This window comes from Culicoides brevitarsis, chromosome 1, assembly GCF_036172545.1.
Source record: "Culicoides brevitarsis isolate CSIRO-B50_1 chromosome 1, AGI_CSIRO_Cbre_v1, whole genome shotgun sequence".
Taxonomy (NCBI): domain Eukaryota; kingdom Metazoa; phylum Arthropoda; class Insecta; order Diptera; family Ceratopogonidae; genus Culicoides; species Culicoides brevitarsis.
Window position 1 is genome coordinate 22,200,262 of NC_087085.1, and position 25,320 is coordinate 22,225,581.

The 25,320-nt window shown below is 29.5% G+C and overlaps 2 protein-coding genes across 2 annotated transcripts; one reads left to right on the top strand and one right to left on the bottom strand.

Annotated features, from left to right (window-relative positions):
• Positions 1 to 561: 561 nt before the first annotated feature.
• LOC134838070 (enhancer of split mgamma protein-like) lies at positions 562 to 2,183 on the bottom strand. Its single transcript, XM_063853515.1, has 2 exons — positions 1,837 to 2,183; positions 562 to 1,708 (listed from the first exon to the last, which is right to left on the bottom strand). The coding sequence occupies exons 1-2, from the start codon at positions 2,002 to 2,004 to the stop codon at positions 1,097 to 1,099; spliced, it is 780 nt and encodes a 259-aa protein (XP_063709585.1). The 5' UTR covers positions 2,005 to 2,183; the 3' UTR covers positions 562 to 1,096.
• A 21,601-nt stretch (positions 2,184 to 23,784) lies between these two features.
• Positions 23,785 to 24,396, top strand: LOC134837459 (enhancer of split malpha protein-like). Its single transcript, XM_063852834.1, has one exon. The coding sequence runs from the start codon at positions 23,785 to 23,787 to the stop codon at positions 24,313 to 24,315; it is 531 nt and encodes a 176-aa protein (XP_063708904.1). The 3' UTR covers positions 24,316 to 24,396.
• Positions 24,397 to 25,320: the final 924 nt, after the last annotated feature.

Here is a 25,320-nt window from a genome sequence, read left to right on the forward strand (position 1 = left end):
CATGTTGTGAAAAAGGAAGATTGCAGGAACAAAAGAGAACGGAAGATGATAAAATGTTGCAGTTTTTTGCAGTTACAAACAATACATTCAAAGAACAATATTTAAAAATGTATAAGTCATTCATGAGAATATTTTTTTTGTTCTGTAAAAAATAATAACAATGAATTTACATCGAATTTCAATTAACTGTAACATAAATAATTGAATTAAATAATAAAGCATTTAGGTGAACAAGTAAAAAATCTAGATGAAAAACGCAAAGAAAATTTTTTGAATTTAATTTTTTAAGCAAATTCTCTATACCTGAAAAATACGTTAATAAAACCTCCGACTGAAATTCAAGCGACTGAAATTTTACGGAAAAAGTCAATAAAATACAATTTTTCTTTGAATTAATATTATATTTTTTTTTTAATTTTATTTCAATTATAATAATTAATAAGTTTATCTATAAAAACTATATAATAAAAAAATTAAGGAAATTTCAAGCTAAAATGAACATTTCAACTTTGAAAACTTTATATATTTTATTTAATCACAAAATATAGAGTAAAAATTTTTAAATCACAAGAATCCTTAAAATAAGAAAAATTATATTGCAAAATTATTAAAAAGTAGAATATTAACTAAAATACAATAAAATAGTACAGAAGAGTAATTTTCGGGAAGCTCAAGAAACTATTTGTTATTTCTTTCTAATGCCACTTATTTATCTATTTTTGGTTTAATTGACATTTTGGGAAATTTTCATACAAAATCTTAATATAAAAAATAAGTCTTTGTATTTTTAGCATAATTAATATTATTTGCTTCGTTTCACTACCGTACGCGTATCACAAGACTATGTTTCGTTTTGTATTGAAACCTCCTATTCAATAAGGAAAATATGTTTAAAAGATAATTTTTCACTGGAAGACAGTTTGATTTTGAAATTTTACATTTACACTGATAGTCAAAATTAAAATTAATATTTAAATAACAATTAATAGATGTACTAAATATATATTTTTTTTTCGTAGAGAAATATTAATTTTAGTTTTTTCATCACACAAAAGTGTTTTTTTTTTAGAATATTTTAATGATTTTAGAACATAAATCACCATGGACGCCATACATCTCCACTCTGTGGTTCCTCTTTAGGTGATTTATTACCATTATTTATTACTACTACTGGCCGACTATCCAAAATATTGTTATTACGGCTACTGTACATTACCCGTTCCGGAGTGATCAGCATGTGATTGGATTGTTGTTGTTGCAAATAATGATTATTATTGGCGTTAATTGGTGGAGTATCACTTTTTAACACATTATTATTATTATTAATATTGTTTGGATTATTGTTGTTCATGTTAACTGGATAATCCTTTGTGTAAAATTGTGGGATTTTATGAGATTCATTGATGATTGGACTCGCGATCCTGTTGAGGTGTGATGTTGCAACTGGCGGAGGTGGCGTTACGATGTCCACTTTTTGTATGCATTCGCTCAAGTGGCGCATTAAATGTGCATTTGCATTTTGATCGATTTTATTCAAAAACTGCGACACCTCGATTGCACAATGTTTGAAGCCGGCTTTGAAACGATCGGCATACGGTGAGTTTCCGTTCCCGTAAAGACGGTCTTTGCGCTTTAATCCATGCAAATAACGAACAGTCAGTTCGAGGATGTCAGCCTTTTCCAACTTTGTGACATTTTCACTGTCATTCTGTAATGAATCAATAAATAAAAAAAAAATCTTTAATTAATTTTATTTTAATTTGATTTATTTATTTTTTTTTAAATTAAAAAAAAACTAATTGATTGTTTATTGTGCGAAAATTATTTAATACTTACGTTTTGTAAGGCGCCGGTCATTAGTTCTTTTAATTCGTCGAGACATCTATTGATTCTTGCACGTCGCTTCCGCTCGAGCATCGGTTTCATAACTTTTCGGTATTGATAAGTCCGTGACACGGGTTCGCTCATATGTTCTTGTGCCATTATTGCAACACTCGGTGCCATTTATTATCACAACAATCGAAAAATATTGGTAAAATATTTTAATTTTTTTAACACTTTGATATTGTCATCAATTGATAAATATTCAAAAATATTTTTTTATTCAAATTTATTGCAATCTTGATTAAGTTCATTCGCTACGATTATCCATTTCACAATGATCTAGTATGAAAAAATACAGTCTTATTTATAAATTTTTCTACTTGGATCGACATCGTCTTCTGTCAGTCAGTCAGTAAACAGTATTGCTTGTAGCAAGATCAAACATAGAATGTATGTCTATATCACTTACAAACGACGTTGGAACGATCGTGTTTCGCTTCGTAACATACAAATGCATGCCGCCGTCTATGCAGAGTGAAAGAGAATTGCAGAATAAAACGGAGAGGGGACTTAATACGCAGCGCGTTCCTCTACGTTTGTCCGTCCCATTCATACTTCTGTGTACAAGCAACGAGTTAAGCCAAGTAGACCCAACATTTGATATTTATTTTATTATAATTTGTGTGGATCGTGTACTAAGCTAGGTAGCGCGGCATGAGATATCCAGACCGTGTGTATAAGACAAGAAATTGTTTCACACACTTTTCGATAAATTAATGTTTATAAAAAAAAAACTTGTGGTGCCTCCACTTGATGTTATAATGATGGGATTGTTAGTTGTCTCTACGCTACAAATGAAACGTTGTTTTTGTGCCCATTGAACACACAAACACACGAGAGACACAAATAAAGAGAAATAATGTGAAAGAAAAACAAAAAAAAAATTAATATAAACAATTTTCATTCATTCATGAGCATGTAACCGACCACACGAGCAAACACAACACACAAGCATGCATACATAATGTGGACCAATTGATAAAATTATCGCATTTAGGAAGTGTGTATGCTCGAATATATGTGACCTATATGGCTTCCGTTCAACGTTTATCAATGAACGACGAGTTAACTCTTTCTTTACTATTTTTTTTTTCAATGCTTATGAATATGCATATTAGTCTGATATTATTGTTATGACATGTTGTTTTTATTTTTCTCTTTTTTTTTCTCACAGTCCCATATAATTCTTCGTATTTCTTATCGCAATGTCCGCAAGTTCAAAACCGCAATATCCCATGGAGCTGATAAGTCAAAGAACGGCTTGAGATTAATTTTTGTGTTTGAGGCATGCCGAAATTCGTATCCAAGATATGAATTGAAGGTTAAGAAACTTGTGGAACAGTATTTGCGGTAATTAGTGTCTTGGTTGAAGATCCAAACGAAATTCTTGAAACTAATTACCTTTAATTTTATACAATTTTATACTTCAATGAGATGGATTTTTCTTAAAGAAATCATCATGAAATGCATGAAGCATGCACAAGAATCGAGTAAAGTATTTCCCATCAACTTAGTTAGCATACAATAAGCCTCTATACGTGATATACTCGTCGTCATCATTATTATTTTATGAAGGTATTGAAAATATTGGCTGAAAAGAGTTCAGAGGAAAAGCTGAAAACAAAGGAATTTCGAATGTTAGCTGCTCTTTAATTTCATTCAATAAATATGGATGCACCATTTCACTGGAGAACAAATTCAATTCTCAAACATAAGCAAAAAACGGCTTTGGTTTGTAATCAAAAGAAACTAAATCGCTCGAGTCGGACACGCGGTCATGATTTCTGTCGTAAGTATATTGTTGTTATTTTATTTTTCTCTTTCATTTTGTGCCATACACAAAAACACAATTGTATCGACAGTGCGGTCTCGATATGCCTACACGATCGAATACGGTGTTGTCGAGTCTCCAAAGCATCTGGCAGCGACTGTAAAATTAACAACAAAAAAGGAACGGAGAAAAAACTTCTGCCATACGAGTGTTCATCGCGTGGGAAAATATAGTTCAAAATTTTAAATTCCCACACTTCTCTTATTCATATTCTTTGCTAGGGATATACTTTTTTCAATATAAATACTTATAGACACGGCAGTACAACAGCTACCATCATGTTCTTTTTACTTAGTTCGCTTGTGTCGATACGAGAAGTGTGTATCGACGTAAAGTGCAATGCATTTATAACATAATAAATGGGTCTTTTCAATACAAGAAGCACAAAGAGAATCCTACGATAGACGTATGCTCTCTCCCTGCACATCATGATTATTATTATGTCTTCACTTTTATTCGTAGGAACGATCGCGCGTGTGTTGTACGAGCTATGTGCAACTATTCAGAAATTATTAAACACAATGCGTCGTCTTAACAAGAGGTAAATTGAAATGCACATACACGTTACGAATGAAAAGACAAATAATGGGGTGACACTAAACAATTTTTATAAGGGCGAATACCTATACAATGTCTTGTGTTTGCAATAAAATACCTATACAAGCATTGTCTTGTTTTTCCAATTTAATCAAACTTTGTATGGGGATGATTTTTTTTTGTTATTCAAAATGCATTGCATATGTTTGATCAGAACCGTGGGAACGATTTACTTTTTTTTTCTCCGTATCGCTTGACGAACTGATGCCATACATGTGCTAGACATGCGAGGATCGCTTGAGTCTAGGCATATCGGAAGGAACGTGGACATTTGACACAAGTATGGCACAAGATATTCTAATTCTGTCATTTGGTGTATTGAGATAGGTGATTGAGTAAGATGACTTTATTCATAGGAATATTTATTTATTTATTGCATGAATGTATTTTTGAGTTAAAAATGAGAAAATACGCGAAAAGGCGGGATTTTTTAAAAAGTACATTGACAATTTTTCAAAAATTGTTCAAAAATATGCAAATATATCAGATCACACAATTGCAAAATATGTACATATTATGAATCGTTAAAAATATATATTTCATTATGTTTTGTTCTGAATTTTTTTTTGCATAGAAATTTAAAAAATTAAGAAAATCTTCTATTTATAAGACTTTAAATGTGAGTCAATTGTGCGATCGGTATTTTTTTAGATCAAAAATTGCCCAAAAAGACCCTTTAAAGTGCAAATTCTTAATTATTTTAGCTTTTTGATAATTTAATGGGATACAAAAAATGGTAATAATTTTTTTCAGCTTAAAAATCGTAAATTATTAAAATAGCTTCTTCAGTCTGCCAAAAACTTATCATATTCATCAGTAGAATTTTTTTTAGTTGTGAACTGTAAGAAAAATGATTGATTCTTATCTCAATAATAAAACCATAAAGTCTGTTGAATGTCAAAAAAAAAACACAAATATAAAATACAAAAGTAACACAGGAAAATACGTGGAAACGCTAATTTTTAAGTTCATTCTGAATACGTGTTCGAAGCCAAGAAAAAAAACTCCATTTTTATGGTATCACACGAAAGACCATCTTCGTCAATTCAGTAGTTCGTAGCTTCACGCAGACGCTGCTTCTAGTGGCTTTCGAAATGAATGAAGAGGAACGAGTGTGATCTTTAGCTATCACTCGAAACACGTACACTCGACGAATGACTACAAAAAACGAAAAGAATAAAGTATGCATAAGTATATTATAATAACATGAAATGGAATGATTATACTTATTACGTATTCAATAAAAAGAAGCAACCGAATGCCAACAAAACAATTAACACGCGTGAGAACTGACGACTACTTACATTCTCAAAACAATAATACGAAAGAGTTGCGGACGATTATACGGTAAGCACATAAAAAATGCCTTTACGTAGTTTAACGTACGAATACCGATGATGACTATGTTGTTGATGCATAAACGCGTTAGAGTGTTTATAACGCTGCTGATTCCGTCGTACCAACAATAGAGCACCAACAATATTTTTGACCCGCTCTAATATTCCGTACAAAAATAAATAAAAAGCGAGTACAGTGAAAAAAATAGGTTCTTCCGAAACATTTGTACGATTCGTGCAAAATTGACAATTTTTTTCAAACCACATGAAAAGCACAGTTAAATTATTATTAATCAAAATAGTATAGTCAAAAACTACTAAAAAGCTACCTTTTTTATTAACATTTAAAAACGTAAATAAAATAATATCAAAAAGAAAAAACACTGCAATATGGTGAATTTCCAAAAATTTGTTGAATTTTTAATTGAATATTCATAAAATGTTAATGATCTGCTACTTTCATCATGTCAAATCGTGTGAATTGACATTTAAGTTATGCGAAGAGGAAGAGCTGATCTCATTTGGTCATGGTATACCATACACTATACAGGAATGAGAAATTTTTTTTTATTTTTTTTTGGCACGTATTTTGTTCATCCCTAAAAGAAATATATATTTGTAATACATCTATAACTTTATTTGTAACCACACAAAAATCTTATCAAAAATTTACTTTAACAGATGGAAGAAAAACTCAGAAAATCCACTGCCAGAAAATTTCGCTAGAACAAAAGTTTCTCACTTTTTTATGATCTAGATGGAAAGTTTCTTAGATTTTTGATTTGGCGAAGTTGTGATTTTCCGTGATTCCTCGTGAAATGACCCAGATGTACCTATCGAATAGCGAGTTATATTAAAAACTAAGCTTGTCAAAAGCATAGATACTAAAAGGAAAAAGTCGGTGAGGAATCAATAAGGCGATAAAATAATTCATAATTTCGTATAATAAAAGAGTTCCGGAAATACATTTTTTTATTCTATTTTAGGTGATTTTAATCATAAATTTAGTTCTTAAACATATTCAATAATATACAAAATTATAACTTCCTATTAATTCATTTTTCCTCATAAGATTAAAAATCAATAAAATTTAAGTAATTATAATTTTTTGTATGTGTCAACGCCTTTAAGGAAAAAATATAACATAAAAATGATCTGTTATGCCCGTTTAATCTTTGTCATATAAGTATAGAGGCTAACACAGTAAAGGTATTACGACACTTTTGTATACACAACTACGCACTTTTTGTGTACCTGATATTTTTCCGTTCGTTTTTTAAATCGTGGGAACAACAGACAGGTGCACGCATGCCACATCAAAATAAAAATAAATGATAAAATGTTGTACTTAACGTAAGTATATTTTTTATAATGTTGGTTTATAAGGTTTTAAAAACCTTTTCTTATTTTTTTTTAGGAAAGGATTCAACTTATTAAAGAATGATGAATGTTTCACAGGAACAAATAAATACCACAATGTTTAATCAAAATATTAATGATTAAGCATTTCACTATCCCTTTGGATGAACATTAATTTTATTAGTTTAAAAAAAATAATCGATTAAAATAAAAAGGAATCCGTTAATGACTATTTAATTTTTTTTTAAATAGGCGACGAAGGATTTTTGAACAATCATTTGAGCTACATATATTTAATCCGTTAAAAATAAAAATCTCAAATTCAAATTAAATCAAATAAAAAATTAAAAAAAAAAAATACACAGCACGACATGCGTGTGCTTTATCTGATGCCTAACATCATCTCAAATATTTTCTTAAACAAAAAAAAATGTATTCCTATCTATTAAATAATGAAAAAAAAAATCATAAAAAAAGAATCATATAACACCAAACACGACCGTTAAAACACAAATATACCTGCCTTATTCAAAAATCATAAAAAAAAGAAAGCATAAAAAAGTACGTTAAAAGCACCAATACAAAAGATTTTAATACAAATCAAACTAGAAACCCTTGTAAAAAATCTACGAATCCCTTTTCTAATAATGACACGTTTACAGGTGTGTCCTTTTATTCGAGACCCAATTTTAGTGTAACGATTTCCAACATAAAAAAGGAATTAATCCATCCTACATCACAATACAATATAGTCCATCCGTACAAAATTGTAATAACAATTCGTCTTGCCCTTTCTTCAAATAACGTTCCCTCTTGACCATATTACCCACATATAAAATATCGGTTCTATGCTCATATTGATCGACAACAATACTACACACGCATGAGGAAGGATGAAATGTTGCTGCTGTTTCTTCTGCTATAATTGTTGTTAAATTTATTTATTTTTTTTTTCTTATAACACTAACCGTATAGAGAAACACACGTTCCTCTACATGGCATACGATCAAAATGTGCATGTAAAATAAAAATCCTGAGAATATCAAAAGTTTCTGTTCTCACGGTTTTATTTTTGAAAAAAAAATCTTTGTACACACATGAGCTACCTGTGTATATCTTCATGTATGATGAGCGTCTATTAGTTTTCATACAACAAACAAACAGAAAAAAACGAAGGATAAAATCGAAAAATTTATTTATATATTTAGTTACAACATGCACCTGGCGTCAGTTAAAAAAACTCAACATGAATATATACTTCCTTGCCATCCAATAAACCTACGCTTAACTTTGTTCATTCCTTTGCACACGATCTATGAGTGTCGTCGTCGTTCAGAAGTGTGTTTCGTATGATTTCGTTCCATAAATGATTAATGCATTCATACAGGATTTTTTTTTCAAGAAAAAAGCATGAAAAATATTACTTCATCTCTATTTTTTATTGTTCTAGATTCTTATTGTCATTCGTTTAGAACTTTCTACCTGATTGGAAATTCGAGAATTTAACGGAAATTTTTTTTTTTTATATCTTAAAACTTTCTCACAATATAAATTTTTTTTTTAATTTTAAAATAAAAAGATTTTAATTAAATTTAACATTATTTTTTTTTTAATGAATTTTTTTAAGAAACGTCTTCATGGAAAATTTAAGCCATTTCTTGTTTTTTTTTTATGTTAAATGACATCATATTCAGTTACGCAGCAGCTAAATTTAATGTTACCCGCGCTGCCGGCATGCACAACAAAAAAATCTGATAGCAACGTGCCCCGCACGTATAGTACACGCTTTTAACGTGTGAGATCAATCTTATTGGTTTTTTTCTTGCTTTATTCATTATTCGGGTGCTGGTTATTTGAGCACGCTACATAAGCATGTCGTGCAGTTACGAAGAGGAGAAAAAAACAGAATGAAAGAATACGACGTACACACACCAAAAATGCTACTGCTGCAGTAAATGTACGTTTTTCCGTATGGTTCGTGTGTATTATTTTGTTTACATCACATTAACGTATGACGGAGAAGAAACAACAGAAAGATATTGGAAACATGAATAATAAGAAAAAAAGATAAGAGTAATAAAAAGAGGCAAAGAGAAAAAGCAACGGAAAGAAGATATTATGTTTATGGCTTGTGGAAGATGGAAGTGTGCCTGGCATGGGTCAAAGACTTTCACTTTTGATTGCTTTGGTCTCGGGTTATAATGTTAGTTTTCTGGATTTTTTGAGGATGATCGGTCAAGTTAAGGAGATTTTCGAATAAGAATTCAGTTTTGGCGGCTAAAATTGTGTTTTGACTTTTAGATGGATGTTTTTCTATCGTTTTTTTTTTATTAAATTAAATTATTGCATCATGTGAAAATAAACTTTTCTAAATACAACGATTAAAAAAGCCGGAAAAATACGTAAAAATATTTGAAAATAAAAATAATGTAAAACTCTCGTAAGGGTCTATTTTTTATTTTTAAAGTATATATATTATTTTTAAGTTTTTTGTATAATTTTTAGGTTTTCTTTATCAAACTCTAAATTTAGGAATTTTTAAAAATATGTTTATTCATCAAAAATGATATCTTCAAGAAAATTACTCTATATTTTAAGGAAAAAATATCAAAAATATCATTTTCTGCTTCAGCAAAATGCATTTAGTTCATTTTTTGCAGTTAAAGCTTGGGAAAAAGTAATTCAAAAAATACTCCTTATTCTTTTTAGTAGAAAAACATCAAAATTGTTTCTAGAAAATACAAAAAATAAGAAATTAAAAATGTACACCTGAAGAATAACCTTAGTCTCCCTTCCTATTTTTGAATTTCAATGAATTTCGACCCTCTGAATTACTTTTAGAACCTGTTGACTAAAGTTATTCAAAAAGGCACCCCTTGCATATTTCCCGCACCCTCATGGAAATGCCAGTGAACCCTAAAAAGTTAATTTTAGTGAGAAGGTCAACTTTTTTTTAGCAAGTGCATTTTATTGTTAATTAAATTGCAGCCACGATTGATTTTGGAAAAACTTTTAAGATTTTGATGTTTAATTTTTTGACATTATGTAAGCTGAAATTAATCAAATAAAAAGTCCTTTCGAACTATTTTCCCCTCAAAAAGAGATATTTTGTGTATTTACGAGCATACGTTAGCCTTTTCATAAAAGTGTTAGTACCTGAGTCGTCCTGTATGTTTGCTCGTAATACCATAACACTATACAACGCACGTGTTATATTCCTGAGTGGGGGAATGTATGAAGGCGGAGAAGGAACTAAAAGTGCATCAAGTGTATAAAAGCAGACGTAAAATTCAGAATATCTATAATTCAATCGTTCACCTTCGAAGTGAAAGGACATAGAGTTTCAAATAAAAAAACGATATTTTTTAACGTTTCAAAAAAAAAATCGAGAAAAATGTGTAGACCACAAGCCGTGCCTCTTTCTACCAAGAAAAACATTGAAGAGCTGCAAGCACTCAGAACTTTGCGCAAGGTAAGGATCGTAATTTAAACGCCAATCTCAATATTTACACTGGTGTTACACAACACTTAGTTATTTATTATGTTTAATATAAAAAAAAAACAAATACTTATAATTTTTTTCTCTTTTACAGAAATTAAAGCCAAAGTTAAGCCGTTTGATTGTGCCATCAGCAAAAATCAACTTGAATGTTTACTGGAATGTATTTGAAAGTTACATGGTGGAGACTCCTTCGGCCTCGCCTGCATCAATACATCAGTAGATTCGGCACGTTGTTTGTGCAAAACGAAAATCCATTCGTCTTCCAACTTAATTTTTAAAAGACCGCATCATGGGCGCGTCAATCAGCTTTAATTAGTGGTAATCATAATATAAGGACAACTTTAACAGTGATGAAAATCTACATGTTTTTTGGAAACTGTGATACTAACATGTAAGACTGATGTGTGATATAACCTATACACTAAGGAACAACAAGATGACAAGCTTTATTAGGATAGAAAAAAACATCTCAAGTGCAATTATTAGTCGTAAGGACAACGGGCTTCCAGTTCAATGTTAAGTTTTAGATTTAAGCAAAACGTAAAAAACCACCATCGCATCGCAGAAGGATGGATAAGATAGGCCGAATAGTGTCAATGTACTTTGAATTTAAGCTTTAATTGTTTTACGATTATTACTTTATCAATAGGAGTAAGATAAGGATCTCAAACTTGTATATAAGAAACCTTTTTCGTCTTATGCAAGTGATAATCGTAACTTACTTTATAATACCTTTTTTAAAAACATTTTATCATTTTTGTTGTAAGATGTTAAGATTAAGATTTTGTTATTAATAAGTTTGTTTTTGGTATCATCTCATGTTTTCAATTAATTGTTTATCTTTAGACTTAGGAGTGTTTGTAATTAGCAATAAGTTATTTTTAAGTTGGAGTGTGTTTTTTGTTTGTTTAAAAAATAAAGTTTTTTACGTTCATTAAACGTAATACTATGTTTTTATATTCTTTAATACTTGTCCTTTCTAAACGTCTTTGAAATTGAACCTTTGAATTATCTGTTGCACCCTTTTTTCATAGCATAATTTTGATATTTGAACATAAATTACACAACAAAAAAAATTCTATCGACATTAAAGGTCAACAGATTTCCAAAAATATACTAATTATAACTTCAAATGAACAAATACGAAGAGATAACTGTTATAGAAAAAGACAAATCAAACCTAAGTTAAAAAATATGAATATTTTCTCATATTTATCTTCTATACATTCATGAAAGTAATCTATTGTTCCACATTCATATCCAGATTATTTAAATTAATACACATGTCTGCTGGTCAAACTTGCGATTTAAACTTTATTGATGATAAAGAAATGTTTGACACGTGCGTTTGATTTGTTCGCTCTTATTATGAGAATTGATTTTTAAGAAAATTAACAAATCATTTGAGGCTTGTGTTTTTTTTGAAGACGAAGAAAAGAGGCCTTGTTCAATATCATAATTTTTGTGTTATTAAATTTCATCCTTTTAAATATTTATATTTTGGTTACATATATTTTAAAATTTGGTGTAAAGTCCTAACTTTTTAATATAAATAAACGTTTGAAAAGGCAAGTAAAGTGTATTAAAGATTTAACTATGATAATTTTTTTATAAGGGTTTGGTGTCTTTCTATCAAATATTGTTTAGAATCCAGTTACAAAAACAAATATTTGTATAAACATCATGCTCATATTTGATTTGAAATATAAGAATGTTGTTTTTTTTTTTGATATTTAAATTTATTTTTTTTAAACAACTGCCAATAATTGAGCAATCAATATATTAGTGAACTTGATCGGTAAATGGAACAATTATATAGATTATACTATCCAATTTCTGCAAAATCAGAGAATATTTATGATGTTTTTTTTCAAGAGCTGAAAGTATTTGTTTATACAATTATAATAAAATATCGAATTTTGTGCCTCGATAGGAGATTCGTGGTTTACTCTAGATCTCATATAAATAAAAAAAATCTAAAAATGAGACAAAAAGCCCATGTGAGCTGGTCATCATGATAGGCCAGTTTTCCTTAAAAACCATATTTAAAAAATCAACGAAAATGGGTGAAAATGTACGAGATCATAATCTCTTATATTCAACTAATGGCTTATTCGAGTTGTATCAGGCTTTACGCATACTTTATTTGGTCAATTCCAGTTGTTTCTGGTTAAAGTTTCTGAATTTCGCGCTTTATTATCTTCTTAGCTAGTTTGAAATACAAAAATCATCAATTTTTGTGGTCACTTTATGCTTACATTTTAAGAGAGACTTTATTATGGAACATCTGTACTCTGACCTAGTAAAGAAAACTATGTTAGCAATTAAAAAACATCCTTCCTACTATTTTTTTTCTAAATTCCTAGAATTAATTCGCAAACTAATGATCGGCAGTATCCAAAAAGAGCTTCTAGACTTGTCTTCAATGTGTGAACACACGAACATTGTGCAATCATTGTTGTCAAATGAAAAAAAATGTTCGTGTGCGATCTGTTTTTTTTTTTTTTTCAATAAAATATCAGCCGGATTTATTCAGAAGTGTGTTCACAACATCCTGCAGCATTCTGCCGTCAGACTGTCCGCCTGGATCTTCCTATAGAAAGAATCGTCTTACAGTTTTGTCAAACGTGTGGCCTTCTAAAGAAAAAAAAAGAAGTGTACAATAAAGTCTAAAGCCAAAGCCTGTAGTCATATTGTTATGTCTTTCTAATATAAACAAAAAACTACATGACTCCACAATGGAATAGACATGTTGCAATTATTGTTAGTTTAGACATCCCATACAATTATATTGTCAACTTCCTATGGTTTTTAATAATTGAACGAACGTGCTCAAGATAAAACAAACAATAATATGAAAACATCAGAAATTTTTTTGACTTTTGATGCATTTTGTTAAATAAAGAATAAAATCGTATTCTTGTGTTGATTCTTTGCTTCTAGCCTACAATATAAGAAAAACCCGCCAAAAACAATGCCGACAAAAATTTATTAAAAATATCAAATGCAAAGTAACTTTTGTTTGATTTTTTTTTTATTTGACTTTTCGCAACAAATCTCCTTCCTGGACTCAAGCTGTATTTTTAGCGGATTAATTCAATGAAAAGGCTCTCTTTTTTCATATAAACTTTTGAATTATTTTTGTCAATAGCATAAAAATTTGATTCTATAGAAATGTGATAATTGAAAATTTTCGCGATTTTCAACGCTCAGTGAATTTAAAAAAGGATGAAATTGAATAGGGTCAAAACTAAACATTTACAAAAAATGGTTCCGAGTTTCGAGAAACCTGAGATCGTCTTTTTTTTCAAAATTTCAATCATTTCCAATTTTAAGGGTTTCTGTTTTGTTTGAGCACAAATCTTTTAAAAGACCGATCTAATAGTGAATGTCCATTTTTGTATATTTTCTTTCCAAGCTATCCTTTAATTTTTTAAAAGTTATTGTTATCAGGTATAATATTTTTTCCTCACTTATTCATATAACAAATTATTGCTACCTTTTCTATTTCTTTTGTATACCAATAGATGAATAGATGTGCATATTGCACGGAATACAATGAAAAACTATATAAATCAGTATAAAAAAATAATTCTCAATAGATTTTTTTCCTTTTTATTACAGATTTTTTAAGGAAGAATAAATGGAAGAAATAAATTTCTAGAAATTTGTTGCGCATCAGCTAATTTGTATTAATTTTCGATAATATGCGTAACGAAGATGAACTCCAAATGCCAAAAGATTTCGGATTCGGTATGTTTCATGCTGGCATTAATAACGAGACTAGCATACAAATTTTAGTTTATTCAATTTCTGTAATTGATTGTTTTCGCGATTTGAAACGCATGACAATTTTCAAATAATTTGAAATTTGGTGCATATGCCCTTTTGTGGCACCACTAAAATCATCTGCTTGTCTAAAATTACCTAAATTTATTGGGAATTCTCCTGCATTTATGGAAACAGCGGGCAAGAAATGTTGCTACTTTAAAATAATTTTGAGTATTTTGACTCATTTCCTACAAAAAAGGAACTAAATAATTAAAATATGTATTTTTAAGAGTTAAATACTTGCTTTGCATAATGAGTTGAGAAACTTATCCTTGTGTACTAATTCTAACTTTTTACCTTTTGACGGTTTCAGACTTGATTTTTAGCACCAGATTATTGTTTTTCGTCTCTTACGTGGTAAAACATGACACGAGGAACATCGTCTGGTGCAATAATGAGATACTGACAGGAAAAAAAAAGAATTTGTTAGATCTTTTGGGATGACTTCCGAAGCAATATTTGGATGTTATACTTACAGACTTGAAATTGTCAATATTTTTAGTCTTGTTCCATAGTATTCCGTGATTAATATTCGGTAGTAAACACTGAGTTTTTTTAATTTGCCTAAAATATTCGCATTTGCATTAATTTTAAGAATATGTAATATCGTCCGCTTGAATCTCTTCCACGAAATTTTCGGTATTTTAAAACTCTAAAACAAAATTTAGAGAAATCTGAATTAGATATTATTTCATGTAATCAAAGATGTAAAAAACTCCGATTTTGGTAAGTGGCTTACGAAATGTCCCTATTTCCTAGTATCACTTGAATATCAACTAATTTCTACAATATCCAACCTACTTTTGTTTATTTGATTTTTCTATTTTACTAAAACAAAGAATACCGATGAGCTCAAATTTCAAAGAAATCATTTTTATGACATCAAAGTGCCTGCTGCGGTAGCTATGGTGACAATTGACACTCGGGTAAACCCATAAGTGTCATCCCATCATCTTCAAAAAGTAACGTCAATAAATTTGATGGAGATGGTAACAGCCCATTATTGCCCCAATTTCCGAGAAAGACCTCTGAGCAGCACACTTCATCATCGTTATAAAAATCCTTCCATAAATTTGAGTGCAAATTCACGCTGTGATGTAGTTAGTAGAAAAGGTTTCATATTTTTGTAAACAATAGAGCTACTTTATTATCTGATCAAAATTAAGGTAACAATTTTTTTCTATCTTTTTTTAAGTTTAAATCATCGGAATTGTGCGACGAAGTGTAAGATAAAAAAAATACTTTTTTTTTTTAGATGAACATACAATGATCTACCTGCTGTAATTTTAAGATATATGTTGTTTATTTTATTAAAAAACGAAATGATGAAGGTAGTTTTAACGCACAAAAACGCCTCAATTTGAATTACAACTTTTGGCATTAAAAAAATAATATTCTGCCTTTTCTTGTTTTAAAATGACCAGATAATGCACTTTACAAGAAAATAGAAGCACATGCCAAATCCAAATTTTTCTTTTGTTCTCCCAAAATTACTTTGGTCCAGAAACATTGGCACAAGAAGCGCATAATGACTTTCTTTTGTTCCTCCTTTTTTGGTTCTAATTTAAACAAAAGAAAAAAGGCAGATAAGATTATTTCCAAATAATACAAAGGGAAGTCTAATTATTGCATTCCGTGTAAGAGCACACTTTCGACCGTGCATGATTTTAAGACAAAGAGGCGGAACGCATCGGCAGTCTTTAATTAATTATTTGCTTTAAATATGAAAGAAACTTGCCGCAAAACCATACAATATTCGTAAAACACATTTTTCAAATTTCCTCCTAGTCGTCGTCGGTGGAAGGCCACCCCAGATTGACTGAATAGACAGAAAAGTGAACTTTGATAGACACAATCATTATGTAATTTTGCATTGAAGACCTCCAGGACTGTAAAAGTAGTTAAATATAAATTTGTGCTCAATCGTTTGGCTAACAAAGTCGAACTCTTGTTTAAAAATTTTTGAAAATTGGGAAATTGCTTTTATTGCCAAATAGAGTTCATGTAAAATTTTCAATATTTTATAGCATATTTTGGCTACTTCTAATCATTTATTGAAAAAAAATAATAACATTAAAACAAAAGTTTACAAAAAAATTAATACCTAATTTATATAATTATAATTATGTTTTACATAACTAATTAAAAAGTATTTTTTGAAAGACCTCTAATTTCTTACAAAAAATAATAAGAAACAACATAAATAATTACTATAAAATTAATTAAGTAGGTACAATCCAATTAAAAAACTTAACAAAAATGACACTAAAAGAGGAGTTTTGTTTCTCAATTTTCAACATTTCATAGAAAAAATGTAAGCTTTAATTTAAAAAAGAAAAAATCACCCATTTCCCTGAATTGTCACAGCAAGTCGCGGTCGATTTGTTTGACGGTGATAGTTTATGTTCTAAGATTAATTGTTCTTGATATTGAATTCAATAAACATGGCCAAAAGTCATCTGTTCACAACTCTTTTGTAGTGCAAAAAAATTAGAAGCTCTAACAGTAAGTTCGTACACAAGCTTTCTTCTGACGACACAAAAAGTTACCAAAAATCTTTTATTATTTTTTAATAAAAAAAATATATATGCTGAGTTATTCATTGAATTGTTACGAGAATAATCAAACACAAAATTAATCAATGGCACATAAAATCCGAAAACAAATTAAACAATTGGCTAAAAATCTTTTATCTCCCATTTATAGGCAATAAAGCATTCAATACGTTCACACAAAACACCCTCTATCCTACCAAAAATTATTTACCATAAAACAGTCCGAGCACATATTCTTAGAACTGTTTCTTTTGATATTTTAGACTAAATCGATTTCTCATACCTACGCTTAATACACAAAAAGCCTACACATAAAGACAGATTTTGCCTTTCTGCTGCATGTACGGCTTTGACTGCATGTAATTCGTACTGATTGTGTCGGGGTTGAGTGGCTTTTGAAAATTATTTACAAAATATTTAATTCAATATCTTTAAAATCTCCATTCTTTTATGCACATCCAACGTACATGCACACAAAAGACGTGGTTTCTTATTATGTCGATATCCTTAGATTTCTTAACTGAGAAAAACACAAAAGTGATGCTTTGCTTTATCATCTTTCAATTTTTTAAGGAAACGTTTATATTTGTTGTACGTGCCATTAAATATAAGATTAGACCTATACGCTGCTCAAAGCATTCTTCGTCAATAATAATAACAATTTTCAAACAAAACAAAAAAAAAACGAAAGAAACATAATATAATAATAAGGACGAAGAAGCATTTATACAGAAGATTGCCAATGAATATACTACTTTGTATTCATTGAACAATGAAAATCAATACAAAACAATAATAAAAATATAACTTAAAATGTTTAACAATGGCTCAGTATGAAAGAATAAATAGTTGGTTTTTTTCTGGTTGACAAACTTAATTTTGCACAATATAACATGCATACGTTGTGTACGTTGACAACAATTAAGTTCGAAAATAAGCCAGGATATGCCAAATAAAAACTTATTTTTTAGTTTATTTGTTGATTTCTATTTTGCTTGATCATCTTTTGTCAACAAAAACATAAAACTCATTTTTTAAGGAGAAATAAAGGTGTTTTATTGTCATAAATGTTTGCGATACCATTTACAGATTACGTTCTCTTTTCATTCGAAGAAACACAAAGGACTCTTCGAAGGACTTGAAGATCTAAGTGATATGTTTCGTAATTGGCTAGCTAAACATCTTATAATTGTACTTTTAGCAGTAATTATACGAGAATCAAGATGTTGAATTTGATTTTTATCAACTTTTCAAGAAAAACAAGATTATATTTGCCAATTTTGTTCTTATAAATTTGTTTCTGGCTCTCGCCTTTCCACCTGGTCAGTCTCAGAAGCTAGACAGAAAAAAATACTAAAATTCAGTCGTTATAAGATAAAAATTCAAAATGTGGCTAAAATAAAAAGGGAAGTTTTTTTTATCAAAAACAAATTTGAGTGCTAGGTATACAAATAGTTATCTTAACTTTTCTACAGGTTGAGCATTGTGAATCTCTGATATAAAACACATTAATTACTAAGTAAAATAAAATCATTTAGTAAATTTTGTTCTTAGCTAAAATCAGGGGCGTAATTTTTATCTAAGAGTTTTAGTGTTCTTTTTTTGAGAGATATATAATTATATTGCAAGGTGTTTATGGCGATTATAAAGAACTATCATTTAAAAGTGGAATGGACATTGATTTAAAAAATGTTTAAAAGCATTTAACAACATTTATGTGATAAGATATTAGAAAATTATAGCCTAAGAAAAATGATCTGTTTTACCATAAATTTAAAATTGATCGTTGCTCTAAAAAGGGATGAACAAAAAGGAAAAAACGTATACCTAATAAAACTGTACATTTCAATAAAAGCCGCACCAGAAAACCAATGATTCGGTTTATCGTAACATAAAACTTAATTTTATTTCATTTTATTGTTGGATGGATAGAAATTGTTAATTCTATAATGTAGGCGGGAAACAATTCCTAGTCCTGAAGTCCAATAATTAATGAAGATTGGTGTCTGACTTGTGTGCCCACAGCATAAACTATACGATCGTCATAAATATTAACTATCGCGCACTCCTTTACCTTTCAAAAAAAAAAAAGGTAGGTCGAATGATAATCATAAAATTTAACATTCATCACCATTCATTCCCCATGTTATTTAAATAAAAGTGAAAAAGGGATACATATTTGAGAACGATTGCCTAGGATGAAATAATAATAAAAAAAAAACATAACAAACATTTTATCTAGAAATAAATTTTAACTTACAATATTGTGTAAATATTTCCATAAAAAATATTAAAGATCATCCACTTGTTAAAATAAAATTAAGGAAAAAAATGTACCTGCACTTTGCTGCCACAAAGTTGGTATCTTCAAAAAACATCCTTGCGTTGGTATATGCGGAGAAAAGAAACCATTTATGGCAATTTATCAGGTAATTTGAGACGATATATGAAGAGGGAAAATTATCTTTATCTTGAACACATTCTTCTTTATTTTGTTTTCTGTTTTATTTTATTTTATTTTGGGTTAATATGATTTTTTTTCCTATTTAGTTTTGTGTATATGTTTAAGATCAACAAAAAATCCATTTATAAATAAGGTCAGTAAGATTTTTGTTGAGCCTGTTCCCACGATATTCCAACACGTGCATCTTTCTTCTTCTTTGTATTTCTTTAAAAAAAAAAGGTCCTTTTTATAAGGGTTTGAACATACAAAGATAAAAAAAATATAGATGCATAAAATACGTTGTATTGTATTGAAGGATGCCAAAATAAATACTGTTAAGTCTATGTCATTTGTAAATATTTAAGTACGGTAAGTTATTAGGTATGTATTTTGAATTTGTTATAAGTATTATGTTATATGTTGACAGTCAGGTTAAAACGAAATTGATCAAATTACAGTGATCATACATGGATAATAAGTATACTGGTTTCTTAAAAAATGTGTTGTTGCATACCATAGTATCAAGTTCACCATAGAAAATTTAAAACATTTTTTTTCTGTGAGTAATTAATATAAACCATCTTTGTCATTATATAAACTGTTAAATCATTAATATTTTTTATGCACTTGATATTCGAATCCTTTTGGAGTAGAAACAGAAGCACGTGTTCCACAAAAAGCAGTTTCATGTTTTTTACGCTTTTCACTTTTGATCCAGAAAAAATATTTTTGAATATAAAATAAACATTAGAAACATGCGCTTGACAGATTTCACAGAATTAGTAGCACTTTGATATTTTTTCTCAAATGTGCCTTATGAGAACTAACAAATAGTTGATTAACAAGTGTAAAAAATCATTTCCATATTTTAATGGCACTAAAACCAGATTTGTTTTCGGCGTCTTATGTTAACATGTCTTTCATGCTTAAGCGGTTTTAAGGCGATATTCCTTTAATTTGAATTTCACATTAATTGTAATTGGAAACTACAAACTAATTAAGTTTTATTTTTAATATGGATCACTTAATCTAGCATAAATCCAGGACATCAGATTCAATTTGGAATATTTTTTGTTGGTACAATACGCCTATCAAGAAACTTCAAAGCCATTGATCATACCCCAATATCTTTTTTGGTATTTTTTTCTCTTCAAATACAAATAAAAGTGTAATAAGAAAAAGTGATATAAAAGATCGAAAGAAAAAATGTCGTCAGATATACTGTTTTGTTCAAACAGTTCTTACGAAAAAAAAACGATACCTTTTATATAAATTTTATAGATAATAAAAGAAAATCGGACAATTTTATCAGTAAAAGGATCTTTGAAATGTCCTATTCAACTCTATAATGTGTCCGATTAAAGAAATGAAATAGAATAGATTGAAAAAACAGATAACAATGGTACTATTCTCGAATGTGAAGGTATTAAAAAAATCAGAGATTAAAATTTTATTGTTACACACAGTTACCGGTTAGAAAGATATGTTATATTGTCCTTCGTCCACAAGATTTATGTGCAATCACAGTTAGGGATGTTGAAATATTTGTTCAGCTCCTGCAAGAAAAGTTAGAATTTCAACGAAATTCGACATCCCCTAAGCCATTTCAGATTCACACATATCATACATTCGGTTTGGCAATCTCATGTTTCAACAAGAATAACCTTGTTCAGAAAAAAAGTATATTTTTTTACAAAAAAAAAGGACGATCATCATTGAGAATAAGATAACACAACAATAATCAATTTCCTTTTCATATTTTGGACCTTTTTTATTGTATTTTATTTTTACTTTTTATAAAATAATAATAACATAGTCTACACTGTTTGAATTAAAGCAAAAACAGAATACTTTCTCACAGTCTAGAATAGATTTCAGGATTATTGTTGTTTTGTATTTTATACAAAACTGAAAATGCAACCGTTAAAACGGAATGCATCATCATAGAAAACACCTTTATTTTGTATACAAGAATAGCTGGATATTCCTTTTTTTATACAATAATACTTTGTTGAAGGCATTAATTCTCATACATTTTTTTTTACCTAAAATATATGGTTAGCCCTTAATTATGTTCCAGAAAAGGTCTTTTGAAAGCAAATCTATGACCGAGATGATTTTTAACATTAATTTAATTAGGTATAAGATCATAGTTTGATTGATATTACGAGATAATATGAGAGGAAGTTGGTAATTTTGTGTTATATAATGATGATATGATAATATAATTATCTTTATACGAGCTCTTGAGGATTTTTGACAACTTATCAAGTGCTTTCTAGATTATTACTTTTGGAATATTTGTTCTAACTGGTATAAATAAATAAAATCAGAAATAAAATTTTAAAAAAGTTGTCAAGACATTTTCGTCATCAGTCAAACAATTCATAACTGCATAAATTTTATAATAAACATCTTAATGGTAGGTATGCTAATTAATTTTTAGTAAAAATATTTTTATTTAAATGCATGGATAGGAAGATATTGCTCAAGCCGTTCAAACATATTTAATGCAATTTTTAAAACGCTTTGATCTTTTTTCCTACTAATGACAAAATAAGCTGATATCAATATTTGGTATCTGTATTGTAAACACCCAATTATATCTTTAACACCGAATAACCCTTTTTTATGTGCACTCATCCGACACTTACTTTCAATCATATATCAATAACTAAGCTCTATAGAGAAAAAATACCTTTACACAAAAAAAATAAAATACAGGTATTGTTAATCCTTTCAGTGAATCAGAAAAAAATAAAACGATAAAAGTATTAACAACACAAACAACAATAAGTAGCATAGAAACACAATTAGTTAGCTTACCCCTTTCAACTTTTCATATGTGCAGTTACCTGTCTTGTTGTCCTATTAGATTTTATGAATTGACGCTTTGTTCGAGCTTTTGTTGTTTATTGATGAAAACTCCTTATCCAACACCTCTTAGAAATGCATATAAAAGTATGATTTTTTGTTTGCGCTTTTGTGCAAATTTTAAAATTGGAATTCTATGAAAAATAATTCATCAAAATATTAATGCAATTTTAATTTTATTATTTTTTCTGCATAGTAAGACTAAATTGCAAAATAGTAATGTTAAATTAATTTGGTTAAAAATCCATCATTGTTATTAAATTATGTTGATTTTTTCAATTTTCGTTAAAATTAAATTTAATTATCAAAATATTTCCATAGGGAAAAAGAATGCGCTCGTGCCCACAATCAAATTAAATACAAATAATTGCTGCACATACGCAAGTGGAAAACACCGTAAAACACGGATAATCAAGTGCAACACAAAATCACATTATTTTTTTTTCTCACATTTCTCCCCTAACATACATTTAACATCAATTGGAAAAACAAGTGAACATACTTGTGCTGCAATAAGTAAGGTCACTTCTCATTTCCCCCTCGAATAAAATTGAAAATCACTTGTTCTATGTGTGCATTATGTCCCCTATGTGTGTTACATACAAAACAATGCAACGATACCAACGTACCGAGGTACCAAAGCAAGTGCATTTTCTAATTCGAACTCGTCGATGTAATAATTAAGTTTAAAAAAAATAACGATCCAACGCTCATTACTCTTCATCCTTATCCCGAATCAGAGTCCAAAATATATGGGAACGCATTAATGCGACAATACGGAATTTGTTTGTGTTTTTAATGTCATCTAATGCATACCTACTTTATCTTATTCATATAAAAAGAGGATTGAAAAAGGTTGCCTATCATATAAACACAATATCGTATGAATCCTTTTCACGGCATGTATGGAGCACTATGATGTGTAGTGTTATTATTAAATAAAAATCACCCTCGCTTGCCATCTGCCTTCACTTTTTGATAATTGTGTGGGAAACGAAAGAACATTTAGGTTCTCACGATATTTTGATTTCAACACAAAGTGTACTCTTTGTGGAATAATCACGGTCACATTTTTAATACACCTATTGCTATCCTTATTCATCCGCCAGAATTTCGTTACGAGCAAGTAACGCTGTTCCTTTCTTTTTTATTCAGGTCTAAACTTTAAAAAATATTTTTTGAACACCTGCCCTTATACGGTGTCCTGATTCGATGAAATTTTTATTATGTTGTGCATGTATGTTTGAACTTTATTCATGTTTATTTCATTCTTCGTACGCACACACACACACGTTTTTCGGATTTTCTATGCATTGCGTGGGCACACATACATACGGAGCGTACTAAGCCGGCAAGTGAATCTCCTACACAACATACGTACCGAGGGATGTTGGTGTGTGTAGCTCGATGCAACCCCAGACCCAAAAAGTATAAATACCGAGCACATTCGGTAGATTAAGACAGAATCTCACTTACTTTCGAAGAGAACACAAGCAACTAAGTTGTTCTAAAAAAAAAAATATTTTAAAAAAATTTCAAAACAAGTAAAGCAAAAAATCACAAGTGCCAAAATGTTGTACACAAGCGAATATTTGATTGCAAGCAACAACAGCATCAACGACAACAAATACAACGCAGAAAAAGTCTCAAAAACAACATCATACAAAATCAAGAAGATGTTGAAACCCCTTTTGCGCTTATTGAAAAACAGCAACAAGAGCCAAAAGAAGATGCACAGCTTCGATGAGGACAGCAACCAATCGGATTGCTACAGTTACACCACCGAAGAATGTTGCAGCAACTACTCCGAAATGGACGACAATTCCGCCAACGAAGCCTTGGAAGCCAAATTAATGAACGAAATCAACAATTGCATGGATAACGCAGCAATTTACGTCTATGGTGACAACAACACATGCGACTTGACACCAGTTACCAAGGAACAAACCTTCGTGCCAGTTCACTTCTACCGCAACGAAGCCGGAACCTTTTTCTGGACAACCATGCAACGACCGGCCGATTGTGACTTAATTGAGCCTCACTGTTTCTCAGATCATCAAGTTCCACAAATGCAATATGGTGATCGTTGGGTACAAGCATAAGTATTGCAAGTAAACAAAAGTAACTTAAAAGTGCCATAGCTTTAATTTGATCTCAAATGTCTTCCTATTTTTTATTAGAGTTAGGGAAAAATGATGTAAAAGCTTTAATTTTTTCATTTTTTGATATTACTTGTGATACTTTTTATTATGCTTATGCTTAGGGATAGAAACATTGTGATTTAGAATAAGATTTAAAAAAAATTTAATGTCTTCCATTTTTCATTAAAAATAAATAAACTTTAAAACGAACTTTATGTTTTTTTATATTTATTACATTCTTTCGAATTTCTACCTGTTCTTCAACAAAAAAGCATTTCCAATTCATTTTTTCTTGTCTATCTTTATCCTAAACAATGAAAAAATCCTTTGTCATCATCCTTCTCCTTTGTGCGATATTCGTTAGACCTAATCTTTTATTTGTTAAATTCCGATCCGTTTCTCTTGAATAACTCGAACAATAAAAAAATATTTTTCTAGAAAAAAAATATAATTATTCTTAGTCAAATATTAGAATTCCATTCAAAATGCACTTTCAAAACACGTTCTAACATGAAAGTATGTGTGTTCCTGCAGATAAGATTAGAAGTCCATCCTATGTTTACCATAAATAAAGTTTAAACGTTTTTTTTACTTCGTTAGAGCTAGAATCCATAGGAATACTTTTTTTTGTAACGCTCATAAAAAAATCTAAGACAGGTCCTTTTTTGAACTTGTTCGTCCAAAAACAATAGATTTCTAAGAAAACACTAACTAAAAAAAATCCTATTTCTTTCCAAAAATACATGTGTGGTGCATGCATATTTTAAGACAAATTATAATGATCATTTGCATATTTGGTATAAACTTCATTATTTGTTGATTTTTTTTTTATTTTTATGCAAATAGATTTAAGTCATTTGAAAATGTTCCCATGACACAAGTCCGCATTTTCTTTTGTGTTTTATGCTAGAAAGCTGGTGCTTGCTTTGCAGGTACCATTACTGCAAGTGAAATATTGAAACTATT

Bases quoted from the DNA above. Each gene is read 5' to 3' on its own strand.
- LOC134838070 (XM_063853515.1), bottom strand. From the start codon at position 2,004: ATGGCACCGAGTGTTGCAATAATGGCACAAGAACATATGAGCGAACCC. The intron at 1,709-1,836 runs GTAAGTATTAAA...GATTCATTACAG, and splicing joins TGACCGGCGCCTTACAAAAC to AATGACAGTGAAAATGTCAC.
- LOC134837459 (XM_063852834.1), top strand. From the start codon at position 23,785: ATGTTGTACACAAGCGAATATTTGATTGCAAGCAACAACAGCATCAAC.